Genomic DNA, 20,137 nt, shown 5'->3' on the forward strand with positions numbered 1-20,137 from the left:
CTGTATACAGGTAAACACAGCTGTCCATGTAGTAGCTCAGTATGGACACCTCACCTGTATACAGGTAAACACACCTGTCCATGTAGCAGCTCAGTATGGACACCTCACCTGTATACAGGTAAACACAGCTGTCCATGTAGTAGCTCAGTATGGACACCTCACCTGTATACAGGTAAACACACCTGTCCATGTAGTAGCTCAGTATGGACACCTCACCTGTATACAGGTAAACACACCTGTCCATGTAGTAGCTCAGTATGGACACCTCACCTGTATACAGGTACGGCTACAGGATTCAAAGTTTCCTGCCATGACCGCTTTCCAATAGAAAACACTGTTTTAGATGTTCTAGTTCTCCCTATACATTTATATACATTTATATACATTTGTAGAAAAAGCGCTGCCTCAACCACATTTTGTGCTGCTAATCAAAATCATCACCTGGAACTAGGGCTGCAACTAACGATTATTTTGATAATCGATTAATCAGTAGGGTTAGTTGTCGATTAATCGATTAATCGGATAAAAAAATGCACTGATATTGTTTCCATCCGTTTATTGAAAAACAACTTTTTTTTTGTTAAACAAAAACCCACCTGGGCTTTGCTACATCAAATAGCTTTGACACGGCATGAACGAATACAAAATACATACAAATGTATGGTGTAAGTGCAAAAGATATCTTCATATCTTCTTAAATAAAGTGCTAGGAGGAATTTCAAATCTAGCTACAACCTCCTCCAACCACTCTGCGATGTTGGGAGCTGTATGTCTCTCGTGCAGAGGCATGGTGGTCAGGGAGTTTGCCTGCATGCCCCAATCAACACAGAAAGAGCAGGCCAAGTCGAGAGATCCTCTCCACAACAGAACCTATACGCAACACAGACTAGCCCACAGGATGAGTACAATGTGAGTCTGCTAAATACAGAGACAACCCAGCCCTGTAGACACAAACAGACTGTAGCAGCTATAGTAGACACAAACAGACACACTGTAGCAGCTATAGTAGACACAAACAGACTGTAGCAGCTATAGTAGACACAAGCAGACAGACTGTAGCAGCTGTAGTGTAGCACACACACCAATGAACAAGGGACAACAACCCCTCTTTTAGTTTACATACCAAGTCTGCTCTACCATTAACGTTAGCAAGCTAACGTAACGTTAACTAGCCGGTCGGCTTAACACACCATGCTTGTCGACCTGGGTGCGGGCGCATCAGCTGTTAACGTTAGATAAACGAAACAAACTATCTGAGTTTACATACCACGTCTGCTCTACCACTACGTTAGCAAGCTAACGTAACGTTAACGAGCCGGTCGGCTATAACGTTAACGTTGTCGACCTGGGTGCGGGCGCATCGCCTGTTAACGTTAGATAAACAAAACAAACTATCTGCTGTGAGACGAACATTTCCACTTCAAACAACAATACACATGGGTCTAATAATGTAACATTAGTTTACATGCATATCGAGTTTGTAGTAGTATAACGCTAAGTTAAGTTAACTTACCCGGCTCCTGAGCTCCCTTCACCATCATCCAATGATCCAACATGTTTGTGTTTAAGGTGTTCACGCAGGGCCGTTGTGCTTCCATGCCATGCAAGATCGGCTTTGCACATTTTGCACGTAACAGACTTTTTATTTCCAGTTAATATGAAGTGCTCCCAAACTTGGGAAGTTTTGGGTCGAGCTGCTTTCTCGTTCTCAACTTGTTTGTCGTTTACTGCGCGTGCGCAAGGCGAGTGACGTAGTCGGCTCCGCGACAGCGGGGCCAGGGAGTGACGTAGCCAGCACTGCGCCGCAGCAGCTGCGGTCAGCTGTTGTTAATATCAACAAAACAGATGGCTCTGCGGTCCAACTAATCGCGAGGCAACGAATCGATAATCAAATTCGTTGCCAACGAATTTAATCATCGATTTTAATCGATTTAATCGATTAGTTGTTGCAGCCCTACCTGGAACCCCCTCAAGCAGCCCTGGTGGTGCCTGGACCCTCTGTTGAGAACCACTGTTCTAAACTGTCAGTTGCCTTCATACAAAAGTCGCCTCCTTCTGTTTGTTGTGATTGGTTGGTTGCCTTGTCTTCATTGTGATTGGTTGTCTGGTTGCTCCATCTCTTTGAAGGAGAATTCTGTTTTTTTACAACCTGGACCTTATTTCCAGCTTTAATTATGATTTTTAACTCACCCTGATTTTTTTTTATTGCTGGATCCACCACAACGTTATTACGCGCCAAGCAGCGGCCTGGAAACAAGGAATATGGAGCATGTATTTACGTCCTGTAAATAGCTTATTTTCTGACCCGCAGTGGCTCATATCCTTATTATATGATACTGATATGAATGTGACCCGCTGCATTTACCTCTGCCAACTATCCATTGCTCTGTTTTCCATCCGGGGACTCCGAGCTCAGGCTCATTGAAGAGCTCAGAGCACTCGATGGATAAACAGTGTAGGATGGATATTTATCTGATTTCGATAGATGATGCATTTGAATTTGATGGCCGCCTGTATTTATTTGAGCCAGTTTGGACTAACGTCAGGATTATAAACGGAACGAGGGGAACAGGAGCTTCTATCTCTCAATGTGACGGACAGCAGACAGAGACTGGATGAACACGCTGCACCGATCGTTCATTTTCTCATTGTCTCTATGATATAATAAGGATTTGAGCCGCTGCGTATCAGAAAATAAGATATTTACAGGACGTACTGTAAATACACACGTTACACATGCCCCGTATTCCTCGTTTCCAGGCCGCTGCTCGACACGTGTACGTGTAAAATAAATAAATCGATAACGTTGTGGTGGATCCAGTAAAAAAAAAAAAAGTTATCAGGGTGAGTTAAAAATCATAATTAAAGCTGGAAATAAGGTCCAGGTTGTAAAAAAAGCTGAATTGTCCGTTAACCAGCAGCCTGAGCCAACTAGAACTGCAATGATTAGTCAATTAGTTGATCATCAGAAAATTAATTGCCAACTATTTTTTTTAATAATCTAATCTATTAATTTAAAAAAACAAAAAAATAAAACAAAAATAGTGTTGACTTGTTACAGCTTCTTAAATGTAAATATATTTTTTATTATCAACTATTATCTTTGGGTTGTGGACTGTTGATCAGGACAAAAGAAGACATTTGACGATGTCATCTTGGGCTTTGGGCAAGAAGTGATCAACATTTTTCAACATTTTGTGATATTTGATTACTTGAGAAAATAATCCACAGATTAATCGATAAAGAAAATAATGGTTAGTTGCAGCCCCCGAGCCCAGTAATAACAAAAGCGATTTAATGTCACATTCTAAATGTGATGAACCTTTATCCATCCAGGTGGTGTGACTTGAGACTTCTTCAGGTCCACACATCATGACGGCACATTCATTCATTATAAGAAAAGAGTTTAGTTAGACTTGGAAGCAGGTTTGCCTCCAGTGAACGCCTGCTGTGTTTTTCTGCTGGCTGGCACACCCAGCTGACGGAGAGGCGGATGTTATCAGTCCTGTCTGTTTCCTGTTGGCCAGCCTGGCCGCCAATCAAAACACTCTGATGTTAATGATGTCTTTCAGATAACATAGCTGCTTTTCCTCAACACGGCCAAGTAGAGCTTTCCTGGGCCAGGCCTCAACTCAGCGATTGTTTCGCACAGTTGTTGTAATAATGTTATTATATTAATAATGATATATGTGTCTTAAGCCTAAGCTGAGGACCTGGGATTATAAAGTCTGTGAAATAGCAAGGGGCCAGGACTGTTTTGCAGTCAGTAAGTTGTAAATAGCTCTGAGACATCCAGTATTTGATATCATGGAGGCAAAGTCAGATTTTAATACGTTTTACAAAGCGCTTGACAAGAAGAGGCTAAAAAAAAAGACATGGAAGATATAATGCTAAATATAGCTGTTTATCATCAGTTTAGAAATTCCTATAGATCACATGGCACAGGGGGGCAGGAACAGTGAGGAAACAATTAAATTGGGATCAAAAACTAACGTTATTCTCTAGGGATGCACCGATATGAAAATTTTGGCCGATGCCGATAACCGATATTAACATTGCTGTTATGGCCGATAACCGATATTTACCGATGTCGATATGATCTGTATAAAACCACATTTTTATGATCATCACATTTTGTACATACTGAAAAACACATGTTAACACTGAATTTGAAAAACTTATGCATTTCTTTATTTGCAAAGCCTTTGGAAAAGCCCATAAATCATAGATTTACTGCATTATTTCATATCAATTTGAAGAATTTGGCTGATAATGATAACCGATATTAACATTGCAACATCTGACCGATACCGATATGACCGATATGTTAAAAAATGACCAACATTGGCCGATACCGATATGATTGCCGATATATCGTGCATCCCTATTATTCTCCGTTCATCGCCATTCATCATTTTTTCAGCGCTGGTACAGGGATGAAAGCCCACCTTTACTACAGTATGAATGTTTTTAAACTAGGACAACATTCTGGGACACATGTACACATTTCAGCATTAATGTGCCTGAAGCTGTTCAACAGGGAAAGTAAGTACAGAAGCTCCTGTTTGGTCGGCCCTCTGGCCAAAACCAGGCTCTTGATTGGCTGCCAAACAGGAAGTGTGTTATATAGAGACAAGCAGGGTGGGAGTAAGCTCATCTGTCATTGGCTCTTATCTTCATGCCTCTGTTTATACCAGATTAACAGGTTGACAGATTTTCAGCCACCTGGTCCTTAATAAAACACATTACTTGTGTGTGTGTGTGTGTGTGGGTGTGTGTGCGTGTGTTTAAAGTGATAATACAGAAGATTTCAGTTTTCTTGTCTCTGACAACACCTGTGGCCATGAGCAGTAAGTGCAGATGAGATCCACACAGTGGCGCATATGTGAGGTGAAGGTTTTTCTTCTTCTTAATACATTCAAGTTGGCCAGTGGGGGGCGGTAATGCAGCGCTTGGACGCCGACCGCGCGCACATCTCAGAAGAAGAAGTTGCTCTATTATGGATCCCACTGGAGATCGCTATGACACTCATGGCTGGGCAGGGTGTGTGTGTGGGGGGGGGGAGATTTGAGCTGTCAAAAGGGAACAAAAGGCTCACTCCGGGTCAATCCTGGAGCTTGACTGCTGCGTAGGCGGGCGCAGGCAGGGTGTGTTCTGCCCAAATCTCCAGTGGGATCATAATAACGTGGAAACAACAGCAAGTTGCATCGACTCCACCTACCCTCTCTGGCGGGTGCTGGGTGATGGGAAACACATCAAGAACTGTGCGCCACTTGTGATATATTTTTGTTTTGTTTTTAGTTTGGGGGGCGGGGAAAGTGACACAGACACAAGTTCATAAATGTTGCAATACAGAGAGATGCAAGGGCTTTCATCAATGGGTCATAGGCTCAATAACAATTGTGTTAACTCAGTTCGCATTATAGTATAATATATATATATATATATATATATATATATATATATATATATATATATATATATATATATATATATATATATATATATACAGTATATATATATATATATGAAAGAGTATCTTCACCCCAATCTGAGCCTAGTCTGACTACTTGGAAGCAGGCAAGTGTCCAAATCCCTTTCCGCTCCCTGCAAGCTCTGCTATTGGCTTCGACCCGCAATGACTAACCGGCTGCGACCATTTATGGATTTCCTTTGCGCTCCCTGCGTGCCCAATCTGTCGATATCAAATGCCTCCGCTGCTGTGAAACATAACGCTAGCTCGTTGCTACACGCTGGAAATGGCAAGTTTTGACGAAGATTTGGATTGTGCAATAAAACAGGCCTGCGTGGTACTTTCAGTGGATGGTTGTAAAGATAACGGAGACTTTTTTCCCGCTGTACCAGAGTGAGAGTAACAGCAGCCAGACTCTCCTGTGCTGGTACAGCGTGAAACAGAGAGAGAGTCTAGCAAGCGAGACTAATCTGAGGCAATATTTGTTCTACTGTTTACTAACCCTGTTTCCCGACGCGTAGTCATGTTATAATAATAGACATTTTAAGGGCCATGGTGATGGTGAAAGGAATATTGTAAGAATATGTCTCTCTCTGTACAGACTGTAATAGTGTACAGTAATAATAACAGTAATTGTAATATCAGTAGTAATTGTGTGTATATGCGTGTCTGTGTGTGCGTGTGTGTGTGTGTGTCTGTGTGTGTGTGCAGACCCTGGTGGAGTACGGCTCCAATGTGACTGTTCACAACCAGCAGGGGGAGCGGCCTTCCCAGAGTGCCGAGCGGCAGGGACACACCACCTGCGCCCGCTACCTGGTCGTCGTGGAAACCTGCATGTCGCTGGCATCGCAGGTTGTTAAACTCACCAAACAGCTCAACGAGTAAGTTCCAATACGCTAAGTTACTGATGACTGTCAACTGTACTTTAGTGTTAGTGGGTGAGTTCCATTTCTCTTTTTGTTGTTCTCTTCTTACAGTTGCTGTCATTATTACAGTTGCCAATTTATAGTTTATAGTTGTGATATCATCAGTGATGTCACTCGAGAAACTGTGATGTCATTAGTGATGTCACTCGAGCAGTTGTGATCACTCAAGCAACTGATGTCATAAGTGATCTCACTCGAGCAGTTGTGATGTCATTAATGATGTAATAAGCTACTGTGATGTCATCAGTGATGGCACTCGAGCAACTGTGATGTCATCGGTGATGTCACTTGAGCCACTGTGATGTCATCGGTGATGTCACTCGAGCCACTGTGATGTCATTGGTGATGCCATAGACCATAGGATTCAGCAGGTAGGACGAAACTTTGATAACTAGTTAATTAGCATTTCACCTCAGATAAGGACACTGCTTTCAAGTCTAGCTAGATTTGCTCAAAAGATGAACATTTCAGCTTTTCGCCAACTAGGGCGCTGCTTAATGACATCACTAGGGGGCTGTACAGTAGAGTAGTAAGGAATTTTAACCTTTTGATGAATCAAAACAACCACAATCCAAGTCAGAAAAACAACAGCTGCTGTGAGCCTGTTAGAATTCAAAATACTTAATACAACATGTAACTAGCCTGTCACTCTATACTGTACTGTACAGCCACCCTAGTGATGTCATAAAGCAGCACCCCAGTTGGCGAATAGGTGATTGTTGAACTTTGTAGCCAATCAAAGTCATTTTCCGACTTGAAAGCAGTGACCTGTCTTTTTTTAGGTGAAATGCAAATGAACTAGAGTCATATGATTTAAATATTTCATGTCCTCTATCCTACTGTCCCTGTCTCTAGCACATACTCTCCTACTGTCCCTGTCTCTAGCACATACTCTCCTACTGTCCCTGTCTCTAGCACATACTCTCCTACTGTCCCTGTCTCTAGCACATACTCTCCTACTGTCACTGTCTCTAGCACATACTCTCCTACTGTCTCTGTCTCTAGCACATACTCTCCTACTGTCCCTGTCTCTAGCACATACTCTCCTACTGTCACTGTCTCTAGCACATACTCTCCTACTGTCTCTGTCTCTAGCACATACTCTCCTACTGTCTCTGTCTCTAGCACATACTCTCCTACTGTCCCTGTCTCTAGCACATACTCTCCTACTGTCCCTAGCACATACTCTCCTACTGTCTCTGTCTCTAGCACATACTCTCCTACTGTCCCTGTCTCTAGCACATACTCTCCTACTGTCCCTGTCTCTAGCACATACTCTCCTACTGTCCCTGTCTCTAGCACATACTCTCCTACTGTCCCTGTCTCTAGCACATACTGGTACGTAGAGGGACTGGGCTCTGTGGGTTGCCACCCGGCCGGGCTCCTCCCTCGTCTCACCAGGTCTAGGACCTGTGCGCTGCACCAGACTCCCCCGCTCCAAACATCTCATTCCGAGGTGATGGTATCTTGGTGGATACCATGCAGTACCAGTACTTGGTGGCACTGCAGTCTCCACTTGCGGCTTGAATGGCCCTCCTAAAAGGCCTCTCGTGGGTTGTTGGGCTTCTTCCTCACGGAAGACGCAGGCTGGGGAGCTAACCCATACTGCTACCCGGGTGCCGTCCCTGTTCCGGCTGTCAACTGACTCTCCAGTAGTCACTAGTCTTTCCTGGTTGTCACATAGTCTATTCCTATGAGTCACTGGCTAAGCCAGGCTAACTAATAAAGAAAAAACATCGCATGGATGCATAACAAATCATAAAGGCAGTATGGATTATACCGGACATATTGGAAATAGCTGGTAAGTCACTTTACTTGCTGTAAGTTACTGTCTGTGTCTGATAGCAGAGCTATCCAGCTGGTTAGTGAGCTAGCAGCTGCTAAAAGCTAATTAACGTACATCAGCTGACGAGTCTCGGCCAGAAAGACTGCTGTTCGCCTCCCGTGTGAAACTGGCGGTTTCGTTAGGTTCACTACAAAATGTTTGCACTGCAGATTAACGGTTATTATATATATGCGGTTCCGGATCGGAGCGCGGGTCTCATGTCTGCGGGGCGGGGTGGGTTGCGGTACTGATTGATCATATGAGCGGGTTCGCGGAGCGGGGTCGGTACTGCACGTCGCGGGGCCGGGCGGAACCGGGTCTTGAAAATCAGACCCGCGCAGGACTCTGCGCTCCGTGCAGACTTCTCCTCTGACAACGCCCCGTGCAGACTACGGCGACATATGCTTGGGATACATGGCGACGTGAACGTGATCCAATACAAATGAATGCTGCTGTCTGCAGGCAGGCAGTGGGAAACAGCATTTCTCGCTTAGGCTTTCTCCGGAGTAGGGATATAAATAGGGATGCAACGGTATGAGTTTTTGACGATATGATAACCTTGGACAAAAATACCACGGTTCTTCCTTATTCATGTAAACGATTTAATCTAATTAATTTGATGTGAAACTAAAACATAATAATATCAAATACACGCTTCTCTTTTGTAATGGGTGAACACTGGACACAAATAATTATTGTTTCCTCACACATACAGTACACCCCCACTCTGTCTCAGACATAGGACACACACACACACACACACACACAGCCTCTGTCCCATGCGCTGTCCCTGTTTCTGTCTCTCTCACACACACACACACACACACACACAAAATTTGTGCATAATTTTCCACTGCCAGGTTGGAGGAGTCTTTCGTCATTATCTAATGTTACTTCTCTTCAGTGCAATACGTTTTGATAACGACCTGCTGTACAGCGCCGTTCGCTCAGTCAACTAACGTGTCGTTAACGTTAGTGGAGAAAGATAGCTGGTGTTAGGTAGCTAATTAGCCATGTTAGCTGCCTCAGTGGGTAACATTAGCCTAGAGAGAGTATTTATCTGACGTTTATGTTAGCTACTCCTCAAACCTGCAGGTGGAAATGGTTTATGCGATGCATGTATGTTGAAGCAAGACAAAGTTTTAATGTACCTTGAATTTGACAAATAATAACGATGGGTTATTACTCACGCAGACCTAAGCCCTGGCCACCTTAGCCTCAACGCGAGACTCATCAGTCCTGATGAGTCCTGATGAGTCTCGCGTTGAGGCTGCGGCCATCTGTGATTTTACAATAGCCAAAATATTCCCATACAGCCGACGTTGTCTTTTTAGATGGGGGGGAAAGTTCAGGGGTGTCCTTGCTTTCTCCTGCTTTATCACACACACGGTTATAAACACACAGGGACAGCTCCTCACTGCTGTGCGTCTAGGTAGGCATGCAGCAAGGGGGAGGGGCCACGTAAACTGCACACTAGAGGTCTTCACGGGTCCAAAATCACGGACCCGGACCCTAATGGACCCGGGACATTTGTGCCCGGACCCGGAGTGGACCCGTCTATTATTAGAAATCTGAGACCCGGTCCCGTTCAGAACCGATAAATGTCGGACCCGGACCCGGAGTGGACCCGTCTATTATTAGAAATCTGAGACCCGTGCAGATCCGAGAAATACCGAGGCAGAGACTAGTGGTGCCGACGTCAAAGTTGCTTGTTAACTGCTACAAGTTGTAGGCTATATCAAATGAAACTTTGGGCATCTTTATTAGCTAACGTTATTCTCCCCTGGTTGACGCTGTCGAGCTGCTGCCCCGGACACTGCCTGACCGTGACGTAATGCATATTATCCATTCATCCCTGCCAAGAAATGTGTAATAAAAAAATAAATCCACGTTTTCTGTTATTCTTCTTGCTGACTGAAAAGCCACATGGCTAATGTTAAATGTGAAGGGACACGCCACCAACATCTTCACTGTGCGTGCATTAGAAAGTGCGTTTCACAGTGAAACATGGGGGCTGCTACTGTTAACGCTAGTTAGATAGTAGCCTACTACAGTGGCAGTCTCTAATATGCTACCGCCGTTCATTTGCCCAAAAACACACAACAGCGCTAGAAACAATCACATACATGTTGTGACTTGTGTACTCACCATGCGATCATCAAATAATAATCCAAAGTACGGGAAACTGTCATTTTCAAAGTAAATCCATAGCGAGAGGAACCAGAAAGAGGGTTACCTCTCTGCAACGAAAATCACTTCCTTGTTTGCCTGAGACGCATGTGTACCCATGCGCTCACAATACATGCGCCTCATGTAAACGAGGAAGTAATGTAATTTTCGTTGCAGATGGAACGCTCTTTGCTAGTTATTTTCTCTATGGATTTACTTGCAGTTTGTGACAACAAGCCTCACGTGCGCTGTTTTGATGCGTTTCTCTCGTGATCAGCGCTGATCACGGGTCTTCTCGGATCCACTCGGGTATTACACATAAGGATAAATAGACCCGGACCCGTGGGGACCTTAATTGACCATAAGAAATATGGACCCGGCCCCGTACGGGTCTCGGGTCGGGTCCCGGGTCCTAGGGTCCGAGTAGACCCGTTGAAAAAGACTGTGATTGGTGGGGTAGTTAGATTTCAAAGATGTTGGTTGAGGAAAATGGGTTGTGGATCAGAGAGCCTCTGACTGGTGTGCACATTAAAACACAAGGATCCAAGTGCCGTTTAACCATTTATTTTGTAGTAGGTTCGGCGTAGGTTGATTGGATGGATGAATGGATGTACGGATGGATGATTTCTGTACAATAATAAACAACAAAGGATTAGTACATTGATGTGCCCACCAGAACTAACTAAAAATAACAAAAGGAATATAAGCTTACATTTGTTATGCATCCACTAAATTAAGGTCAAAATAGGTTTCACACCGGTTGGTGTGTGGCTCCACTGGTCGGACAGGGCCTGTTCATAGGCAAGATAAGCATAACTCAGATGCATGACATCAGGTAAAGATAAATCAAACATAACATAAAAAGGTACACAGTTAACATAAAAAGGTACATAGTTGTCTACTTACTGGTGGGCATCACCTTGCGGTTTTCACAGGTTCAATACTAACAAAGAGATGCAAACATTTGCTTGTTTGGTGCTGCACAATGGTGGCAGGCCAGCTCTCAACTGGGGGTGAAACTGACTGAGGGTTTAAAGGGAGTGTGCAGGGTGATTAGGTAATTGTGAGCAGCTGGGTGAGGTGCAAGAGGAACAGGTGAGGGAGTGATGCATTATGGTAAATGAAGTCCAGAAATCAAGCTTGGGATTTTTAACAGCCGCCCCTTCAAATATGGGGTATTTGAATTGTTCTTGAATCTCAAGCTTTGGGTGTGGTGTGGTGAGTTAAAGTGGTGTCCATTACCACAAGAGTTATACGGTGGCTTCCGGTTGAAAGTCCCACTTACTATTGGTGGCAACTTCTGTGGTATGGACTCTTGTCTCCTGGGGTAGAGGATGACTGCAGGTTGTGCAGGGGCCACTTTGACTGAAGGCGGCACGTGGGGTGCCTGGACCTGAGGGGGGGCAGAGGGTACCTTGACTGGAGGGGGCACCTGGACCAGAGGAGGTGTGGGGAAACCCTTGACTGGGGGAGCTTGGTGTTTGGTTCCATCCACCTCATTCCTATAGGGAAGGATATCCACATCACACTTTAGCTCATTATAGCAGCTTGATATGGAGGTGAATAGACAATGTGGGTTGTCTTGTCGTCCAGATAGGAACGTAGGCCCTTGGAGGGCCCAGCCGAGTCTAGTGTGTACTGCTACGGGTCCCCTTTGCGAACCAGATGGGAAACGAACAGGTTCTGGGGCTGTACATTGGAAAATGCTTCCACAGGTACACCATATAAATGATGATAGCGTTGCTTCAGCTTATGGACGGGGTATGTCTGCTCTACTAGTGAGAGTCGATCTGATGTGAACGCCCCTTCAATAGTATATTTTGAGTTGGCTGCTCCAGAAATGTTTATGGTGACTGACCTGCCCTGCATGGACTCTGTTTCTTGACTGACAGTGCGGAGGTGAAGTTTCTCGGCCGCCCCATTTAGACCGAGGTACTCAGCGGCTGAAGGCAGCAACATGGTGCGCTCTGAGCCATCGTCCAGGATAGCATAAGTTTCAAGGGTTCGATTGCCATGGAATAATTTAACTTTAACTACTTTTAGGAGAATTTGGGGGGAGTTACTTTGTGGGTTCATGTACAGTACCTTGGATGTAGGGGGTGGTTGGTTCACGTCATGCAGTATACCCAAATGCTTGCCATTGCACTTAGGGCAGGGTTTCTTCAGGTCACAGGTTGCTGCCATATGTAACCTCCCACATCTCCAGCATCTTCTTTGCTCTTTAATCCATTTAGCCACTTCATCTGTACTCAGGGCTCTCAAGTTTTCACAGAAAGTCAGGTAATGATCAGTGCACTTGCAGTAGGGACATGGGAACCTGTGTCTTGGTCTGGCTTTAGGAAACGTGCCTTGGGTCGCTTCAGTGGTGCTGTGGAGTATGGTAGTTGGTCTTGGGTTGTACTCACTTCTTGGGGATTGGGAGGTGCCTGTTTGGAGGTTGGCGACCTGGGCTGCTAGCGCTTGGCACTGTGCTTCTCCTTGAAGCCAGGCAGAGAAGTCAATTAAATTGTAATGTCCATCTGGGTGAACGGTATGGACATGCCGGGCAAAGTTGGCCACGAATTCAGCTGGTAATTTGCTTAGCAGGCGGTGTACATGTGATGCACATGCCAGTTCTGCCGCCCCGTGCTGTCCTAGTGACTGCAACATACCCACCATTGATCTGACCCTTACCGCAAATCGATGGAAACTGTCGGCGTTCCCGGGAGGGACGTTAGGGAGGTTTAGTATGGCCTGTATTTCTCCAAGTGCTAAATGATGGGGTTGGCCATACTGTTGGTCTAGTGCTGCTAAAGCTGTGGTATAAGGGAATGGGTCATAGGCGTAGGAAAGTGCTATGTGTCGGGCCGTGCTCAGATGAAGGTGGTCTAGTAAGATGTGATATTTGTAGGTTTCTGGTTCTTCAGGGGGTAGGAGATTCTTGAGTGCCATTTTTAGCATGGCAAACTCATGGGGGTCGTCGTGGGTGAAGTTGGGAAATGAAGGGGCTTCTAGACGAGAAAATCTGGGTCGGGCGTAGTTGATGGCTTGTGGTGGCCATACTGGAGCTGCGGGGAGTTGTGCTTGATGGTAGGGGTACAACAGGTCAACGGGCGGAAGAGGAGCAGGTTGAGGTGGAAAAACAGGCTGATGTGGAAAGGCAGGCTGTGGTGGATAGGCAGGCTGGGGGGGATAGGCAGGCTGGGGTGGATAGGCAGGCTGGGGTGGATAGGCAGGCTGTGGTAGATAGGCAGGCTGGGGTAGATAGGCAGGCTGGGGTAGATAGGCAGGCTGGGGTAGATAGGCAGGCTGGGGTAGATAGGCAGGCTGGGGTAGATAGGCAGGCTGGGGTGGATAGGCAGGCTGGGGTAGATGCACCTGCATTGGAGGAGCCGCATAGGCATGCTGCAATGGGGGGAGCGCTGGAGGTGCCTGCATTGGCGGGGGCACATAGGCCTGCTGTAATGGGGAATGGGCTGGAGGTACATGGAGTGGAGGAGGCATATAGGCCTGCTGTACTGGGGAATGGGCTGGAGGTACATGGAGTGGAGGAGGCATATAGGCCTGCTGTACTGGGGAATGGGCTGGAGGTACATGGAGTGGAGGAGGCATATAGGCCTGCTGTACTGGGGAATGGGCTGGAGGTACATGGAGTGGAGGAGGCACATAGGCTTGCTGTAATGGGGAATGGGCTGGAGGTACATGGAGTGGAGGAGGCATATAGGCCTGCTGTACTGGGGAATGGGCTGGAGGTACATGGAGTGGAGGAGGCACATAGGCTTGCTGTAATGGGGAATGGGCTGGAGGTACATGGAGTGGAGGAGGCACATAGGCTTGCTGTAATGGGGAATGGGCTGGAGGTACATGGAGTGGAGGAGGCACATAGGCTTGCTGTAATGGGGAATGGGCTGGAGGTACATGGAGTGGAGGAGGCACATAGGCTTGCTGCAAAGGGGGTAGTGCCGGGTGCACATGGAGTGGAGGAGGCACATAGGCTTGCTGTAATGGGGAATGGGCTGGAGGTACATGGAGTGGAGGAGGCGTAGGGAATGCCTGTATTAGAGACGATGCAGGGGATGCCTGTACTGGAGGAGGCATAGGGGATGCCTGTGATGGAGTAGACGTAGGGGATGACTGTAATGGAGTAGACATAGGGGATGCCTGTACTGGAGGGGAATGAGTCTCGTGGCATGGGAGCGTTTGCATCGACTGCGTAATTCTACCTGTTTCTTCATATACAGTCTGTGCATAGGCCGGCTCGGAGTGCGATTCACTAATGGTAGTGTATTGGTCTTGGTCACCAGGCTGGATATAGTGATGATGATAGGGGATGCCTGTGCTGGAGGAGGCATAGGGTTGACTTGCTGCTCCTTCCATGTGGCCGTAGAATTCGGTTCTGTAGTCCTGGAGGTATGGTGGTGGCCTCCTCTCTCTACTTGGTCTCATGCTTGCTTCCGTCTCAGGCTGTAGTTCGGCCCTTGGATCCATATCCAGTCAGAGGCTCAATCCGGCTGCTCGAAGGACCATGAAAAAGACTGTGATTGGTGGGGTAGTTAGATTTCAAAGATGTTGGTTGAGGAAAATGGGTTGTGGATCAGAGAGCCTCTGACTGGTGTGCACATTAAAACACAAGGATCCAAGGGCCGTTTAACCATTTATTTTGTAGTAGGTTCGGCGTAGGTTGATTGGATGGATGAATGGATGTACGGATGGATGATTTCTGTACAATAATAAACAACAAAGGATTAGTACATTGATGTGCCCACCAGAACTAACTAAAAATAACAAAAGGAATATAAGATTTGTTATGCATCCACTAAATTAAGGTCAAAATAGGTTTCACACCGGTTGGTGTGTGGCTCCACTGGTCGGACAGGGCCTGTTCATAGGCAAGATAAGCATAACTCAGATGCATGACATCAGGTAAAGATAAATCAAACATAACATAAAAAGGTACACAGTTAACATAAAAAGGTACATAGTTGTCTACTTACTGGTGGGCATCACCTTGCGGTTTTCACAGGTTCAATACTAACAAAGAGATGCAAACATTTGCTTGTTTGGTGCTGCACAATGGTGGCAGGCCAGCTCTCAACTGGGGGTGAAACTGACTGAGGTTTTGAAGGGAGTGTGCAGGGTGATTAGGTAATTGTGAGCAGCTGGGTGAGGTGCAAGAGGAACAGGTGAGGGAGTGATGCATTATGGTAAATGAAGTCCAGAAATCAAGCTTGGGATTTTTAACACCCGTGAAGACCTCTACTGCACAGCACTCTGCAAGCGACCTGGCCACGTTGTTTTGGGGAAACAGCTGATACCGTGGGGAAGGTATGACGGCAAATCTTAGTGGTTTTGATACCGTGACTTTTTCAAACCGCGGTATACCTTCAAACCGGAAACCGCTGCATCCCTAGTCTCAAACCTCTCCAGTAAAAACATGTGTGTCTGTCTGTCCGTCCGTGCAGACAGGCCACAGAGAGGATGGCTCTACAGAACCAGCTGCAGATACTGCTGGACCCCAGTAAAGCAGAGGGGACGCCTTCTAGATCCCCCAGGTAACACACACACACACACACACACACTGGATCCATGTTTAAAGCCCCCGCCAGTCAGTGTTTCTACCTGTTTAACGGTTCATGATCTTTCTCAAACATTCTATGTTCTGGATGGCTCGGCCACCTTCGGCCGGCACGAAGTAAAACGAGTCAAAATTCTCTGATTCCAGCTTCTTAAATGTGAATATTTTCTGGTTTCTTCACTCCTCTATGAGAGTAAACTGAATATCTTTGGGTTGTGGACAAAACAAGACATTTGAGGACATCATCTTGGACTTTGGAAAACACTGATCCACGTTTTTTCACAATTTTCTGACATTTTATAGAACAAACTAATCGATTAATCGAGAAAATAATTGACAGATTATTACAGATTGATCGACAATGAAAATAATCGGTAGTTGCAGCCCTAATCCTGAGCCTTGGTGTTTCTTCCAATTTTTCAACTCTTGATAGGCCAAATAAACTGGCTATGTTTGTCATAGTGGTCCATGCCATAGCAGTGGCAGCAGTACTGCAAGGTGTAAACAACATGTGTACCGACAGTAAGTTTACTTTCTCTCTCCTCTGGACTACAGTTCCCATCAGGCCTCAGTGGAGGCGTGGCCGGAGATGACGCTGACGGCGGAGGGGACTCCCAGTGACGGGCACTGGGTGGTGCGTCAGGGGGGCGTGGCTACAGGGCAGGCGGGCGTGGCTCCAGACTCGGTGCTGCGGCAGCTCCTGGGGAAGGAGGCATCTGAGCCGCTCTGTCCCAGAGAGAGGCTGCCTCCCACGGGCGGCCTGGCCCGGGACGCCCCCCGCAAGGCGGGGCTGGTGGAGCGGAGAGAGCTCAAACTGGCCAGACTCAAACAGATCATGCAGCGCTCTCTCAGCGAATCGGATTCAGATGTTTATCCGGCGGAGGAAGGTAAGAACCACGCCGCCCCGCCTACGACTGCGACGGGGCCGCGACCCGATAGGCCCACGCACCTGCCCGTCACCCAGGAGGAGCCCGCCTCCGACCACCTCCACCCGGTGACGAGGAAGCACGTCCCCTCCTCCTCCACTGCTGAGCGGAAGCTGGCGTTTGCCCAGAGCGGCTCCAAATCCGTGGACGCCGCAGGTTACAGCCCCTCCCCCACCTCCAGCGACCCCGAGGCCCCTGATGGAAAACCGCTAGACGCCGCCGCCGATTCCCACGACCCGGCCAATGGGCAGAAGCCGGCTACCAGCCCCAAGAGTGCTCTGAAGTCGCCGTCCTCCCGCAGAAAGACCTCCCACAACCTCAAACTCAGAGTCACCTTCGACGAGCAGGTGCACAAAAGCTCGGGCCAGGAGGCGGAGTCTGCCAAAGGCCATCAGGGGAAGGAGAGGACTCCCACAGGCTCCGAGAGCAAGCGTCCGTTTGGGACGTTCCGCTCCATCATGGAGTCGCTGAGTGGCAACACCAACCACAACAACAACAACAACGGGGGCGGCGGCGGCGGCGGCAGCCAATCAGGCGCCGCCGTCAAATCCTCCAGCTGTCAGAACTTAGCAGGCAAGAAGTGGGCGGAGAGTAAAGCGGGAGGGGGAGGAGCCAAGACCAAGAGCAAAACCAGCAACGTTTAGATGCAGTGCCTCCTGAAGAGCAGGGAGGTGACCTCGTACTGAACAGCTGCCAGGTCACACGAGGCAGCGTTCATGAGAGGAATGTGTGAGCCAATAGAGGACTTCCTGTTCCCTCATCTCAAAGTCAATGGGATTTTTGTCTGGGGATTTCGGTTAAATGTCTGAAATAAAGTCTGCAGTTAACAAAGGTTTATGAAACGGCAAACTTTGTGTTCAGCAAGGTAATCTTCACAAATGAAGACCACTTTTAGGGATTTTTGAAGCGTAAATGTGATTCTTAAAAATTGCCATTCTCAGGAAATGCGCCAATAATCCCATTGACTTTTAGCCGAGGGAACCGGAGGTGCATTGACTTAAGGGTTGGCCTACAAAAATACATCATCCCTGCGGTACTCTACATTATATCACCATGGCAACAGGTCAGGGGTCACATTGATCAAACTGTGCGTAGGAACCCTAGTAAGGATGAACTAAAAGACCGACTGACCTATCCAGTGACTGTGCACACGCCTGCATGCAATGTCCCTGTTCAATTAATCAAGTGCATTTATATGCATCACGTTGTAATTGGCATTGACCATTTATGGTTGGATTGGGGCGGGTCCACATGTGGAATGTCCCGATTGGCCTTTTTCACAGCTGCCATTTTGTGTCTAAAAGGCAGGGTAAACACAGGTGCAACCAACTCACTAATTAGGGCCACAGCACTGGAACACCTAAATGGACTGGAAGTTTGGAAACCCTAATGAATGTTTTGGTGCACCTGTGCTACTTCCTGCCTTTTAGACACAAAATGGCTGCTGTGAAAAAGGCCTGTTGGACTGTGATTGATAAATTGCCCGCAGCAGGTGTAGGCACTTGTCTACCAAAATGTGCTTAAGCAAGACTCAAATTATTGGCCTAAGTTGTCTTGTTTACTTTATAACTTATTTTTTTCCTCTTATTTTTTTGCATCACTACTTTTGCGTGGGATACCTTTGCAAGACGACACTACATTGTGAATCACAGATTGGATGGCGTAGAGTCACTGGACAAGTTAGTCATAGTTTTAGTAGTTTTAGGATTCTAGGCACCTGTTGATAAATGAGGCCTCAGGACACTGGTAGTCTGTCCACAGTGGCATCCCAACATTCACCAGGCACTTTCAGTATTTTACTCTTTTAACTTAACAAGATGTTTCAAATAGAATAGGACTCTAAAATAGGGCTGGGCGATATGGTTGAATCCAGGGTCCAAAACACAATGTTTCTCATGTCCGCTGCCTCAGAAAGTTGCTCCGTTATCACCACTAGACTGTTTTCAGACTGTTTAGACTGTGTTTTCAGACGGTTTAACAAACAAACACTTTGAAAAGACACATGTGTCTCTCCACTCTGTTACTGGGCTGTTATTGGTGAAATGTGTTTGATACCATGATTCAGATCCAGTGCTGGTTTTCCTCTGAACCCGACCATGATTCAGATCCAGTGCTGGTTTTCCTCTGAACTCGACCAGGGGAGAAAAGACGCTGTCATGTGACTTGAGACTGAAGCGTTTGTTTTATAGAGCACCATAGGAATGAGTCCGGAAGTATACTTCCGGGTTCGTCAGGGGAAAAGTGAATGGGGTTTAGAATGGGGATTTCACTTAAATGCATAAAATAAGGTCTGTCGTGAACAAAAGTTTATGGGAGTGCGAATTTGGGTTCAGCAGGATCATCTTCGCAAACACGAATAACTTTTATGACTTTTATGAACATAAATGTTTTTTTAGCGCAATTTTTACAAAACGCTTCCTTTTCCACTGACGAACCAAAATGGCGGCGATTTCTGGTTAAGCCGACAAAAAATGTCATCCCTGTGGTACTGTATTGACCAACTGAAGGATTTGTTCCTGTTTCCTGCAGAAACCTCATATCTCCAAAATATCAAGTTTCCTTCATTAACAACCTTTTTTTTGTAACTTCACATTATATATAATTTATATATATTGTTTTGTTTTACTACGTTTTCTTCTTTTTTCTGACTCCCCCCACTGCCCCACTTTCTCCCCAATTGTACTTGGCCAATTCACCCTGCTGCCGTTGCTCCGCCTCCTCTGCTGATCTGGGGAGAGTTGTAGACTAGCACCATGCTTCCTCCGATACATGTGCAGTCGCCAGCCGCTACTTTTCACCTGACAGCGTGGAGTTTCACCGGCAGGATGTAGCACGCGGGAGGATCACACTATGTTTAAAATGGAGATGTAAGGTTTCTGCAAACTCTGCCACTCTGTTACTGTAACTCCATATTGGACCATGTCCTCTCTACACTAAAGATGAAGTTATGAAATATTTATGTTTATGCACACAGTTATATGATTTGAAGTTTAAAAAGCAATGTGGCTATGTTCACGCACGTAGTTAACGTGCACCAGCACAACCAATATATTTGAAACCACTGTATATATAACGGTATTTAATTTTGTTTTTTTTCACATCATATCCCACTATTTGTATTTTTTTCCTGTATCTATGCAGTATTTTTGGCATGAAGTAGACGTTAGTTGTGTGTTTGATTTAAGATGCACCTTCTATCACAAGCAGGTGGATTTATAGCAACCGTGTCGACGAGACCGTCCGTCCAGAAATTACGCACAATCT

At 46.3% G+C, this 20,137-nt stretch overlaps 1 protein-coding gene across 1 annotated transcript in view; it reads left to right on the top strand.

The window, feature by feature from the left end:
- sncaip (synuclein, alpha interacting protein) overlaps positions 1–17,517 on the top strand; it is a gene marked incomplete at both ends in the record, with an annotated part of 33,869 nt that extends 16,352 nt beyond the window's left edge. The window contains 3 exons of the mRNA XM_083644239.1: positions 6,185–6,354; positions 15,835–15,924; positions 16,503–17,517. Of these exons, the coding sequence (XP_083500365.1) occupies positions 6,185–6,354; positions 15,835–15,924; positions 16,503–17,517 (1,275 nt within the window). The remainder of the gene's footprint in view (positions 1–6,184; positions 6,355–15,834; positions 15,925–16,502) is intronic.
- Between the last annotated feature and the right edge of the window lie 2,620 nt (positions 17,518–20,137).

Source organism: Poromitra crassiceps (genome assembly GCF_964638095.1).
Source record: "Poromitra crassiceps genome assembly, chromosome: 10".
Classification (NCBI taxonomy): Eukaryota; Metazoa; Chordata; class Actinopteri; order Beryciformes; family Melamphaidae; genus Poromitra; species Poromitra crassiceps.